The 14004-nt window shown below is 42.1% G+C and overlaps 2 protein-coding genes across 2 annotated transcripts; one reads left to right on the plus strand and one right to left on the minus strand.

Moving 5' to 3' along the window:
• Positions 1–361: 361 nt before the first annotated feature.
• On the plus strand, positions 362–10119 carry LOC755074 (serine/threonine-protein phosphatase 6 regulatory ankyrin repeat subunit A-like). The gene is made up of 7 exons (XM_030990555.1): positions 362–1067; positions 1941–3034; positions 3383–3826; positions 4274–4519; positions 5639–5830; positions 8333–8365; positions 9958–10119. Exons 1-7 carry the CDS (start codon positions 362–364, stop codon positions 10117–10119), a joined length of 2877 nt encoding a protein of 958 aa, XP_030846415.1.
• A 2776-nt stretch (positions 10120–12895) lies between these two features.
• Positions 12896–13786, minus strand: LOC115926106. Its single transcript, XM_030990562.1, has one exon. The coding sequence runs from the start codon at positions 13784–13786 to the stop codon at positions 12896–12898; it is 891 nt and encodes a 296-aa protein (XP_030846422.1).
• Between the last annotated feature and the right edge of the window lie 218 nt (positions 13787–14004).

Genomic DNA, 14004 nt, shown 5'->3' on the forward strand with positions numbered 1-14004 from the left:
ACACCTTGCTGCTCAGGAGGGTCACTTTGATGTCACCAAATATCTCATCAGTCAAGGAGCTGATGTTAAAACGGAAAGTAATAACGGTTTCACTGCATTACACAAAGCTGCCTTCAATGGTCATTTTGATGTCACCAAATATCTCATCAGCCAAGGAGCTGAGGTGAATAAGGAAGATAATGACAGTGAAACTGCATTACACTGTGCTTCTCAGAATGGTCACCTTGATGTCATCAAATATCTCGTCGGCCAAGGAGGTGATGTGAACAAGCAAAGTAACGGCGGTTTCACTGCATTACACCTTGCTGCCTTCAGTGGCCATCTTGATGTCACCAAATATCTCATCAGTCAAGGAGCTGATATGATTAACGGAGTAAATGACGGCAGAACTGCATTACACCTTGCTGCTCAGAAGGGTCACTTTGATGTCACCAAATATCTCATCAGTCAAGGAGCTGATGTTAAAACAGAAAGTAATAACGGTTTCACTGCATTACACAAAGCTGCCTTCAATGGTCATTTTGATGTCACCAAATATCTCATCAGCCAGGGAGCTGATGTGAAAGAGGGTGACAATGACGATGAAACTGCTTTACACCTTGCTGCCCAGAAGGGTCACCTTGATGTCACCAAATATCTCATCAGCCAAGGAGCTGATGTGAAAAGGGAAAGTAAGAACGGTTTCACTGCATTACACAAAGCTGCCTTCAATGGTCATTTTGATGTCACCAAACATCTCATCAGCCAAGGAGCTGATGTGAATGAGGGTCATAATGACGGTAGAACTGCATTACACCTTTCTGCTCAGGAGGGTCACCTTGATGTCATCAAATATATCATCAGACAAGGAGCTGATGTAAATCAGGAAGATAATGACGGTGAAACAGCATTACACCTAGCTGCCTTCAATGGTCATTTTGATGTCACCAAACATCTCATCAGCCAAGGAGCTGATGTGAATGAGGGTCATCATGACGGTAGAACTGCATTACACCTTTCTGCTCAGGAGGGTCACCTTGGTATCACCAAATATCTTATCAGTCAAGAAGCTGATTTGGAAAAGGAAAGTAACGACGGTTTCACTGCATTACACCTAGCTGCCTTCAGTGGCCATCTTGATGTCACCAAATATCTCATCAGCCAAGGAGCTGATGTGATTAAGGAAGATACCTACGGCAGGACAGCATTACACAGTGCTTCTCAAAATGGTCACATTGATGTCACCGAATACCTCATAAGTCAAGGAGATGATGTGAATAAGCAAAGTAACGACGATTTCACTGCATTACACCTTGCTGCCTTCAGTGGCCATCTTGATGTCACCAAATATCTCATCAGCCAAGGAGCTGAGGTGAATAAGGAAGATACCTACGGTAGGACAGCTTTACACGGTGCTTCTCAAAATGGTCACATTGATGTCACCGAATACCTCATAAGTCAAGGAGATGATGTGAATAAGCAAAGTAACGACGGTTTCACTGCATTACACCTTGCTGCCTTCAGTGGCTATCTTGATGTCACCAAATCTCTCATCAGCCAAGGAGCTGAGGTGAATAAGGAAGATAATGACAGTGAAACTGCATTACACTGTGCTTCTCAGAATGGTCACCTTGATGTCATCAAATATCTCGTCGGCCAAGGAGGTGATGTGAACAAGCAAAGTAACGGCGGTTTCACTGCATTACACCTTGCTGCCTTCAGTGGCCATCTTGATGTCACCAAATATCTCATCAGTCAAGGAGCTGATATGATTAACGGAGTAAATGACGGCAGAACTGCATTACACCTTGCTGCTCAGGAGGGTCACTTCGATGTCACCAAATATCTCATGAGTCAAGGAGGTGATGTGAACAAGGAAAGTAATAACGGTTTCACTGCATTACACGACGCTTCTCGGAATGGTCATCTTGATGTAACCAAATATGTCATCAGTCAAGGAGGTGATGTGAATAACGGAGTTAATGACGGTAGTACTGCATTACACCTTGCTGCTAAGGAGGGTCACCTTGATGTCACCAAATATCTCATCAGTCAAGGAGCTGATGTGAAAACGGAAAGTAAGAACGGTTTCACTGCATTACACAAAGCTGCCTTCAATGGTCATTTTGATGTCACCAAATATCTCATCAGCCAGGGAGCTGATGTGAAAGAGGCTGACAATGACGATGAAACTGCATTACACCTTGCTGCCCAGAAGGGTCACCTTGATGTCACCAAATATCTCATCAGTCAAGGAGCTGATGTGAAAAGGGAAAGTAATAACGGTTTCACTGCATTAAACAAAGCTGCTTTCAATGGTCATTTTGATGTCACCAAACATCTCATCAGCCCAGAAGTTGAGGTGAATAAGGCAGATAATGACGGTGAAACTGCATTACACATTGCTGCCCAGCAGAGTCACCTTGATGTCACCAAATATCTCGTCAGTCAAGGAGCTGATGTGAAAAGGGAAAGTAATAACGGTTTCACTGCATTGCACAAAGCTGCCTTCAATGGTCATTTTGATGTCACCAAACATCTCATCAGCCAAGGAGCTGATGTGAATGAGGGTCATAATGACGGTAGAACTGCATTACACCTTTCTGCTCAGGAGGGTCACCTTGATGTCATCAAATATATCATCAGACAAGGAGCTAATGTGAATCAGGAAGATAATGACGGTGAAACAGCATTACACCTAGCTGCCTTCAATGGTCATTTTGATGTCACCAAACATCTCATCAGCCAAGGAGCTGATGTGAATGAGGGTCATAATGACGGTAGAACTGCATTACACCTTTCTGCTCAGGAGGGTCACCTTGGTGTCACCAAATATCTTATCAGTCAAGAAGCTGATTTGGAAAAGGAAAGTAACGACGGTTTCACTGCATTACACCTAGCTGCCTTCAGTGGCCATCTTGATGTCACCAAATATCTCATCAGTCTAGGAGCTGATGTGATTAAGGAAGATACCTACGGCAGGACAGCATTACACGGTGCTTCTCAAAATGGTCACATTGATGTCACCGAATACCTCATAGGTCAAGGAGATGATGTGAATAAGCAAAGTAACGACGATTTCACTGCATTACACCTTGCTGCCTTCAGTGGCCATCTTGATGTCACCAAATATCTCATCAGCCAAGGAGCTGAGGTGAATAAGGAAGATACCTACGGTAGGACAGCATTACACGGTGCTTCTCAAAATGGTCACATTGATGTCACCGAATACCTCATAAGTCAAGGAGATGATGTGAATAAGCAAAGTAACGACGGTTTCACTGCATTACACCTTGCTGCCTTCAGTGGCTATCTTGATGTCACCAAATATCTCGTCAGCCAAGGAGCTGAGGTGAATAAGGAAGATAATGACAATGAAACTGCATTACACTGTGCTTCTCAGAATGGTCATTTTGATGTCATCAAATATCTCGTCGGCCAAGGAGGTGATGTGAACAAGCAAAATAACGGCGGTTTCACTGCATTACACCTTGCTGCCCAGAAGGGTCACCTTGATGTCACCAAATATCTCATCAGTCAAGGAGCTGATGTGAAAAGGGAAAGTAATAACGGTTTCACTGCATTACACAAAGCTGCCTCCAATGGTCATTTTGATGTTACCAAATATCTCATCAGCCAAGGAGCTGAGGTGAATAAGGCAGATAATGACGGTGAAACTGCATTACACATTGCTGCCCAGAAGGGTCACCTTGATGTCACCAAATATCTCATCAGTCAAGGAGCTGATGTGAAAAGGGAAAGTAATAACGGTTTCACTGCATTGCACAAAGCTGCCTTCAATGGTCATTTTGATGTCACCAAACATCTCATCAGCCAAGGAGCTGATGTGAATGAGGGTCATAATGACGGTAGAACTGCATTACACCTTTCTGCTCAGGAGGGTCACCTTGATGTCATCAAATATATCATCAGACAAGGAGCTGATGTGAATCAGGAAGATAATGACGGTGAAACAGCATTACACCTAGCTGCCTTCAATGGTCATTTTGATGTCACCAAACATCTCATCAGCCAAGGAGCTGATGTGAATGAGGGTCATAATGACGGTAGAACTGCATTACACCTTTCTGCTCAGGAGGGTCACCTTGATGTCATCAAATATATCATCAGACAAGGAGCTGATGTGAATCAGGAAGATAATGACGGTGAAACAGCATTACACCTAGCTGCCTTCAATGGTCATTTTGATGTCACCAAACATCTCATCAGCCAAGGAGCTGATGTGAATGAGGGTCATAATGACGGTAGAACTGCATTACACCTTTCTGCTCAGGAGGGTCACCTTGGTGTCACCAAATATCTTATCAGTCAAGAAGCTGATGTGGAAAAGGAAAGTAACGACGGTTTCACTGCATTACACCTAGCTGATTTCAGTGGCCATCTTGATGTCACCAAATATCTCATCAGTCTAGGAGCTGATGTGATTAAGGAAGATACCTACGGCAGGACAGCATTACACGGTGCTTCTCAAAATGGTCACATTGATGTCACCGAATACCTCATAAGTCAAGGAGATGATGTGAATAAGCAAAGTAACGACGATTTCACTGCATTACACCTTGCTGCCTTCAGTGGCCATCTTGATGTCACCAAATATCTCATCAGCCAAGGAGCTGAGGTGAATAAGGAAGATACCTACGGTAGGACAGCATTACACGGTGCTTCTCAAAATGGTCACATTGATGTCACCGAATACCTCATAAGTCAAGGAGATGATGTGAATAAGCAAAGTAACGACGGTTTCACTGCATTACACCTTGCTGCCTTCAGTGGCTATCTTGATGTCACCAAATATCTCATCAGCCAAGGAGCTGAGGTGAATAAGGAAGACAATGACAGTGAAACTGCATTACACGGTGCTTCTCAGAATGGTCACATTGATGTCACCGAATACCTCATAAGTCAAGGAGATGATGTGAATAAGCAAAGTAACGACGGTTTCACTGCATTACACCTTGCTGCCTTCAGTGGCTATCTTGATGTCACCAAATATCTCATCAGCCAAGGAGCTGAGGTGAATAAGGAAGACAATGACAGTGAAACTGCATTACACGGTGCTTCTCAGAATGGTCACCTTGATGTCACCAAATATCTCATGAGTCAAGGAGCTGAGGTGAATAAGGAAGATCATGATGGTAGGACGCCTTTACACTTTGCTGTTCAGAATGGTTACCTTGAAGTCGTTAAAGTCCTCCTGACAGGAGGAGCACGCTCTGACACAGAAGGCATTCAAGGACACACACCTGTACAATTGGCTACATCCTTCGGGTACCAAAGCATCGCTGATCTATTCATCGACCGTTCATATTCCAAGGTAAAAACATTAACAAAAATTCATGTCGAATTCATTTACCTTGATGTATTTAATACATGCATGAATATAACAATTACTGAAAGTCAATTAAGTGAATATTTATATAACAAAATTTCCGACTTGATCAGCTCGATCTTGTATCACCAATAATAAACGTCCGTAATTATACACTGTATCACCAGTAAGGCTTCAAAGCTGTTTTTTATAGACCTTATAGACTAGGTTTAATGTTTACTTAAAACTTATTCGAATCATTGAATTTAATTGATCACATGGCAGTACTTGTGTCCACATAGATTTGGCTGCCTTTTTTCTTAAATCCAGCTCGCCCAGAATGATTTAACTGATATCCATCTTGCCATACAACACGGTCAAACCGCCATCATTGAGAAGTTAGTTTCTGAGGGAGCCGATCTCAACGTCCAGTCACCTGATGGCCAGACGTGTCTCCATGAAGCCATTAAACTCTGCTACAAAAGCGTGAAAATTGTGCAAATGACTGCCACACTAACAAAGGTGAGCCATACCCCAGTAATATCAACGAGACCGATACCAAACCGATGAGAGTTTGAACAACAAATTACATTACGGCCAAATATTGGTCAGTTTTGGAGTGTACATGGATTTGTTGTGGCGGTGTCTATGATTATCCTGCTCTTCTATGGCCATTAGTGAATACTAGAATCTGATACCCGTGATTGGCCCAATAAAATGTATTACGTTGGTGTGTGGGAGTGTGTTTGTGTGCGTCACCACCAGTCCCCACTTAAGACATACACGTAAATAACAGCATCTGCACAAATTTTGTATGATTATAAAATCAACATATACTAAGCTTCTTTATTAAAGCACATATATAACCAGGAGTGAACTATAGGTCAAGGCACCTGATACATACAAGAAAATACGTGAAAAGGCTGGTTGAGATGAAACACCGATGTTCACATGAACTGAATGGCTTAAAGTTGTCCGACTGACTCAGTCTGTATACATAAGACATCGCTGTCCACTTTGAGAATCCGGTTCGGGCGATTACTAGCGGCCTGGTGTCCAGGTAAAGCCCAAAGGAACGGCTGTAAAAAGGGATTTACTCTTTTTGTTAACCCTTAAAAACTAACAAACGTAAGCCATATAATACAGATTATACATATACATACATGATAGAGTAGATGTACTTGTATACACCCCCATCGCCTTGTTCCCAAACCTTCCGATAGTCATTCCATGTAAAACTGTCAACATAAATGAGCCTCAGCTTGTAGCTCTCTAATTACATGATATATGGTACTTCACACTTATTTTTACTGATGCATAACATCGTTACATAACATATTCAATGATCCCTTTCAATATTTAACTTCAAGAGATATGCATCCATGGTAAAATAAGGTAAACTATAGAGTTATTGATTAATTTTAACCTTTTCTTCTTCAATTCTAAGATCTTCAAAATGATTACTTTATCAGACAACGTCAACATACATGTATAAGGGAAATCATTGTATTAAAAATCAAACAGTCATATTTGAACTTACGTTATCTCCTATGTACGCGGTCCAAAAACTGCAGAGCGGCATTGGCGTGGTCCTGTAGAGGCTTGGTTCTCTCTTGTGGCTTATTTAAGGATCTTAATGCTAGGAGTCCACTGGGCCAGCGCCAGTTGGTGCCAGTTTGCGCCAATGCAATTTACTGTGGCGCCTAGTGTCGCCAATAAGGTGCCCAGTGGCGTGTAGTGGCTCAAACTGCCTCCCAACTGGCTCGTGGTGGCCCATAACGGCACCAAATTTGAATGTGGCGGCAAGAAAATTTCAAAATGTTTGAAATTTTCGTCGCGCCACTTGCATCGAGCAATCAGCGCCAAGTGTCCGCCAAGTGGCACCAAATGGCGCGAACATATCGTCCTTTGGCGCAAACAATCCGCCTATTGGAATCCACTGGAATGTAATGGCGCGCGCCAAGTTGCGCCAATTTAGTAGAGATGTGTTCATGCAGCAGCTGAGGAGGGTCTGAACCAGGTAGCCGATGGCCGGTATTTATATAGTCGGCAAGTAGCGCCAAGCGGCGGCAAATTCAAACCAATTTGGCGACCTTTGGCACAAACTAATCACCAAGTGCCGCAAAGTAGCCGTCTATTGGCGCGAATGGCGCCAACAGGGTGAATTTTGGAATCAAATGGCCGTGTAATGGCGCGAACTGGCGCGAACTGGCGCAACATTTTGGAGCAAGCCGGGTGGCATTTGGCGCACGCCATATGGCACCCAGTTTATTCCACTTGGCGACACATGCCGAGCGGACATTAATTCGGCGCCACAGCGAGCCACTACGCGCCAATCACATAATCTTTGGCGCGAACTGGCACCAACTGGCGCTGGCCCAGTGGACTCCTAGCATAAGGTAAATTCTGAGAACAAATACCCATTAGCCTGACACGTTTCTCCAAGCTCACACCACGCCCTATGTACAGCTCACTCTCACCCAGTCTTTACGCTCCACAGACTCATAGGGCATTGCCTACATGGTGCGAACCATGCCTTCAACTCACATAACGATACAATAGGCAACTACATGATTGAACCACTGACCTCTACACATGGACGGATCATCGCCCATTCCCTCCCGTGCTAACGCTTGAAGTGGGCTCGCACGCGCGGCGGCCATTTTACACTTCCAAGAGCGATACGGCTCACTACACGTTAAGTACTAAAATGCTGTATTAGTGACCGTTTATATACCATTTTTGTATATTTTCTGGCATTACCTGGGATCGCTTCAGTTTTTATTATTATAAGAGGCCTTAGAAGTTAAATCAAGCCCCTTGTTTTATTATTCTCTAGAAAGAAAACATACAAATGCATAATTAATTGTACACGATGCAAGTTGAGGTTCCCTAACACTTTCTCAAACTCCTCGAAGGCTATCCCGCTTCCTCTCTCTCCCTCCCATCTCTCTCTCTCTCTCTCTCTCTCGATATTAATGTTCATTTTACTTTAATATTGTCAGCCAATTATTTTTGAATATATTGTACCCTCTTCTTCTCTTTGTACTTTTAAGTGCATTGCAATCCTCCTCATTTCTCTCTCTTTCTAACTGTTTCTCTAATTCTAACTGCTTTCTCACTAGTGTATACCATTTTATTATCTCTCTCTCTCATTCTAACTGCTCACTCTATCTCTCTCAATCTGTATTTTTCTTTCTCTCCTTCTCTTTCTAACTGCTCTCTCATTCTATATTTGTATGTCTTTCCAACAGCTCACTCTCTCCCTAACTGTACTATATCTATTATCCGTTCTTCTATCTGCTCTCTGTCTTTCTAACTTTCGTTCTATACGTAATATTTCTCCCCTTCGTACATCTACAGACTACATCAGAAGGTTTATTCCAGACTGTAAAAAGTGTTTCAGTATTTCTAATTAAATTAAATTAAATTGATCATCATGACATCTAGACATCTGTTTAAAAAAATTGTCTTTCTTTGTAGTAGTAGTACAGTTTTATATATATATATATATATATATATATATATATATAGGGCCTATAACAGGTGACCCGTGAATTAAGGAATGTAGGAAATTCAGATACTTCCACAGTTCTAGAAGAATAAAGACTACTAGTACTAAAGTAAACCGATGGTGGGAGTCTGAATACAATTCAGAGAAAATAAAATAAGCTCAATGCTACTCGAATTTTTAACTAATTACTTATTATATTTGTATGCATAAACGTCAATAGAGTCACTTATACTGTATTAGCATGACGTTAAATGGGGTAAATATATGATAAATATACAAATAATACCCTTTTCAAGTAAGATACTCGTTGTTAACTTTAGTTTAAGACGTTATCGTGACTGTCAATTTCAAGTTACAATTAACAAGATAATATAATTAATTATGACTAGTAGACTAAACGTTAGAAATTGAATCTACTTAGTCTAGTCAAAATCTACTACAAAATATTACATAGCGTGGCATTTGATTGCTATAGATTTTAGTATAGAATTATCAGCAATTGAAATGATCAGAATCAGATTGAATTGCATTTCCATTGGCATTATGCCATACGTGATACGTACATGAAATACAACACATAGGACTACACAGAGCGCTAGACGCCAACTACTTCCGACTTCCAACCTGCTTTTAAAATACATAGAAAACATAGCTGAACTTTCGAATGTAATGTCCGTCAACATTCTTTATAATACTGGTTTGAGCAATTAATTGCAGCACATGTAGGCATTTTCAACAATTACATTCCTCAAAACAAAGTTCAGAAACAGAACCAGCAGTCGAATTGTACACAAATCTGTATTCCAACCCTCTCGCACGTCGATTTTTCGGAAGTGCAACATGGCGGACCCACGCAGTCAGTTCTGTGAGCCAATGAAATGTCCAGGTGTAAAGGTCAGTGGCTTGAACGCATCGCATTCCTTTCCCTAAACAGCTGATTGCGGTTTACCGGCCTTTATACCCGGCGCATTTTGACAGTGTGAGTGGGGACGTTTACAACGAAAATAGAGATTTCCACTACTGTGATTCCAAGAGGCAGCGTTGAATTATATGCGTATGATCCTCGTCCACCCTGACTATTGATGGGCAATACTGTTCCACTAATACAAAAAGTATATTTGTTTATATGTTCCAGATCTCTGATGAGTATTACAAGGGCGAACTATCTCCTGAGAAGGCCTTAGTGTTCTTTCTCCTAGATAATGGAGCCAAGTTAGATGTGAAGGATGAGATGGGCAACCTACCAATCCAGTATGCCAAGGACGAAGTGATCAAACAAATGATTTTGTCTAGGTGATTCTTTCAGGTCTAAAATAATAATCGTCCTATCAGCCATGGCACTTGTACGACGAGAGATTTATCAAAGCGCAAGGAAATAATGCGTATTTCCATTTTGCTCTTTTGAAACTAGGTTATGGAATGACATATCCTCAAAAAAGAAAGTCAAGTAAGAATCTTAACAGTTGATCATAATTAAAGAAATTTGTGTTGTTCGGACAATTATTGTAAATTATGTGACAACTGTTACAATTAATATTTAAGGGGCTATAAGTCCTATGTAGACTACTTCATCTTTGTTTTCCCTCTACTCTTCTACTGAGATAGACAGTATATTATCTAACTGTGGTTCTTTTAAAGTTTTTATTTTGTGTGTATTGTATTTCACGGCATTACCAGGTGCAAATATGTATTTTCTTTTCTTTTCACGCTTAATGCTAAGATTAAGGCCTCATTTTGTTTATATTATAGTCCAGGCATTTCGTGAAAAAAAGGGGTCAACCTCCCACTAATTGCAACAGAAAGTCTGTCAACTGTTTTATACCCAGAAATATGTCCTCTATAACATATCAAAAGTCTTAAGGAATCCTGGTGGGGGAAAGTTCCGTGGCGGCCATTTTTCAAAATGGCCGCCATGTATAACTACTGTTATACAATTCTGGGGATTACGTTTTAACAGCACCTCATTTTACCATGCATAGGGTGTTATATGAAAGACAATTACATTTCCTACAAGATGATACCTCATTCAATAGGTTTTGGATAGATTTGCTTACCAATTTTGAGCCAAAAGTGTGATTTTTTACCATTTTTTCAAAAATATGAATTGCGCCAAAATACATATTTCTCCATATTTATTTGATTATTATGCTAACCAACTTGAAACTTACTGAAAAACTGCTCAGCATCCTGGTTGATATCATATCTAAATTTCAAGTCTATTACTATTCAAACTAAAAAGTTATAGCGCTCTAAAGTTGAAACTTTGTTATGAGCCAAAATGGCAAATTTGGTTGCTACATGTAAGGGCTATCTTCTCCTTAGCAACGGTAACATATTGGCGTGAGAAATAGAATATATCACGAGAAATTGCTATCACCAAGCAGATGACTACTTTTATAGGAAGTATGATGTCAAACGATGCATTTTCATCCTATTTTAATGATAAATATCGCTTAGTTCCCATTGCTATGGTAATAATATGCCTAGCAACCGATATAAAACACGTATTTTTGTTGTAAATCTAATATTTCCCATATCTCTGCTTCTAAATAACATAGAGTTTTGATTTTAAGTGCTAAACATACATTTCCAGGGACAAGGAATCAAATTAATTAAATTGTAATGAGCTAAACCTAGCCAAAAAGCCGAAACGGCAGCCATTTTCCAAAATGGCCGCCATAAACCTGATATTTCGCAATATCTCCACTTCTAGATGACTTAGGGCTTTGATTTTCAGTGCTAAATATACATTTTCTGGGCCCAGGAATCCTTTGAAACACATTTCAATGAGCTAAACCTGACCAAAAAGCCGAAATGGCAGCCATTTTCCCAAATGGCTGCCATAAACCTGATAATTCCCAATATTTCTGCTTCTAAAGGCTTAGAATTTTAGTGAAAAAAATACATTTTCTGGGGCTAGGAATCCAAGGACACACATTTCAATAAGCTAAACCTGACCAAACAGCATTATTCTGAGGATGTGTCAACTATATACCACGGCATGCCGTATGCCTGATGGACAACGTACATGTATAGGTCATAATTATTATAATACTGCATGTAGTTACCATAGCCTCAGACTACTATCTTCGATCCATCAATCTTCCTCAAAAAGTCTATTCATCGTCATCACTGGCACATGCAACTTGGGTTGAGTTCGTGCATGCTGACCCTCTACAGTACCACATGCAGCTGAGCACTCTATGCTCTGCTTCTTGTAGGTGCACTTCAGACTGCTGCAGTCTGTCTGGCAATTGCAGGGGATCATCTTGAGGAGCTCTTCCGGAGCTGGTATCAAGTCCGTCTGTACGGGCACGTCTTCTCCACCGATTTCCCGCCAACCCCAGTCATCTGGTCGTAGCTCATCAGCTGCAATGCCCTTCTACTGCCGGACCTGGTAGTAGACACGAAGGCTGTGGTGTTTCGCTGCTGCTGATGTGGGCAGTAGACTTTGGGGTTGCACATGAGAAATGCTGGAGGCGACCTTCTAGCAGAACCGCTTATGTCGCGCCACGTTGAGTGACTCTGCAGGCTTCCCATTGTACAGGCATGCCAAGGCTTTCTCTCTTGCTTCGATCTACAACATCGTCGGTGGACGCTGTCGGTCTGTCAAACACAATTGCTTGTTAACGGAAGTACGCACTGGTTTTGAATTTGTGAAGGGAAGCTCCGTTGTCAATGCCATACACGCGGGAAGTAGTATCACATCCCAGGAGAGCGTGCATGAAGAAAATGTGCTGTGATACATCGGGGCCTAACTGCTGTTTGACAGACTTCATGTTCCAGACACGCGGTTTCTTCACATTCTTCTTTGGCTCGGGTTGAAAGAACAGGTCACATGACTCGAGGTTGGTGTGGTAGAAGAGCAGGATGAGTAGATCTGTGTTATCTCCGATCAGCACAGTATCAGTGGTGGCTGCAGACTCCACTGCCTTCTGCACTATGAGGAGATCAGCGTCACCTGCAGCATGATGTGTCTGGCAGTTCTTTGCCCGTAGTTTGGTGCTGAGCATGTTGATAAAGTGCTGCGTATTTGTCTTGTTTGCCAGGAATTGTTCCTTTTTCATTGTGGCCTACATATCTTCATCAAACGTCACCGTTGCTCCAGCATTCCCTCTTGCACATCTTTGGTGTGCTGTGCCCTTTGTTGATGTACCATCATATCCATCAAACACGACTGTTGCCTGTCCATACTTCTTTGTGACATACTCTGTGTATTGCGTGCAGATACCTTTGTATGTTGAGCCACGTGCCCATGGAATGCGCTGAACTAGTGCCCCACCACCCAACACGTAGTGGACTTGTCCTGTGATTCCTGGTGCATCCTTTGTCAGGAGTGTCCAGATAGCATCTACTAGCACTGGCTTCTGTGGCTGTCGGAGCAGCAGTGTTGAATCAAACAGAGCTGGTGGGAAACTGCACAGCTCATATTTGAACACAGACTCTAGAGCCTCTGGAGCTTTTGCAGCAATTGTCAGTCGCTCAAGAAGCAGCTGAGGATCCACTTGTACTGCCTCACCATCAATCTTTACTGCCGATTTCAAAGCCAAGGTGATGGCCCGATCCTCCCTCTTCCTCCACATTTTCTTGAATGTGTAGTCAGCAGCAATTTGTCCATCCATTTTGGTCAGGATTGCTGTTCCAACAGTTTTTGATGAGTCCACATTGACTTTGCTGGTTGCATGTACCCCTGTCAAAATGCTGAGCAAGCTCGGATCTGAACTGAAGGGTGATCTCTCTTTCAGACAGCTGATAACTGCATGTGTGTCTTTCATGTCACGTGCTTGTCTAGCATTTGTCATGTCCTGGTTTTGTTCACCAGAGTTATAGTTGACACCTGTGAGCTGTTGCATAGCATTGTTGACTTCAGCACAGGCAGGCACGGAGAGCAGCCATATGAGATGCTGCTGTTCTGTCATGCCTCGCCCTCTCGTCAGGCCACCGCTGGTCTTCATACTCCTCATTAGGACCTGTTCGATGGTGAGATCTACGGACAGACCAGCCCATAGGCGATTACTTCTTCTGACAACATGGAACCCTTCTTCGAATCGTTGGTACACATCTGGATGTTTGATCCTTGAGCTTGCTCATTCGCTGCACATAGAGGCGGATCGATTTGGTGTAGAGGTTGTGCCCAGAGGCTGCCAGGTAGGGCAACATTTCTGACACAGCTTCAAGGTGC

The sequence above is a fragment of the Strongylocentrotus purpuratus genome, unplaced genomic scaffold (genome assembly GCF_000002235.5).
Source record: "Strongylocentrotus purpuratus isolate Spur 01 unplaced genomic scaffold, Spur_5.0 spur5_contig_844, whole genome shotgun sequence".
NCBI classification, from domain to species: domain Eukaryota; kingdom Metazoa; phylum Echinodermata; class Echinoidea; order Camarodonta; family Strongylocentrotidae; genus Strongylocentrotus; species Strongylocentrotus purpuratus.

Coding starts and splice junctions, on each gene's coding strand:
- LOC755074 (XM_030990555.1), top strand. CDS start 362: ATGATTAACGGAGTAAATGACGGCAGAACTGCATTACACCTTGCTGCT. Junction 1,068..1,940: donor AGCTGATTTGGAAAAGGAAA/GTAACGACGGTT, acceptor TCAGTCAAGGAG/GTGATGTGAATAACGGAGTT. Junction 3,035..3,382: donor TCATAGGTCAAGGAGATGAT/GTGAATAAGCAA, acceptor TGTGCTTCTCAG/AATGGTCATTTTGATGTCAT.
- LOC115926106 (XM_030990562.1), bottom strand. CDS start 13,786: ATGAGGAGTATGAAGACCAGCGGTGGCCTGACGAGAGGGCGAGGCATG.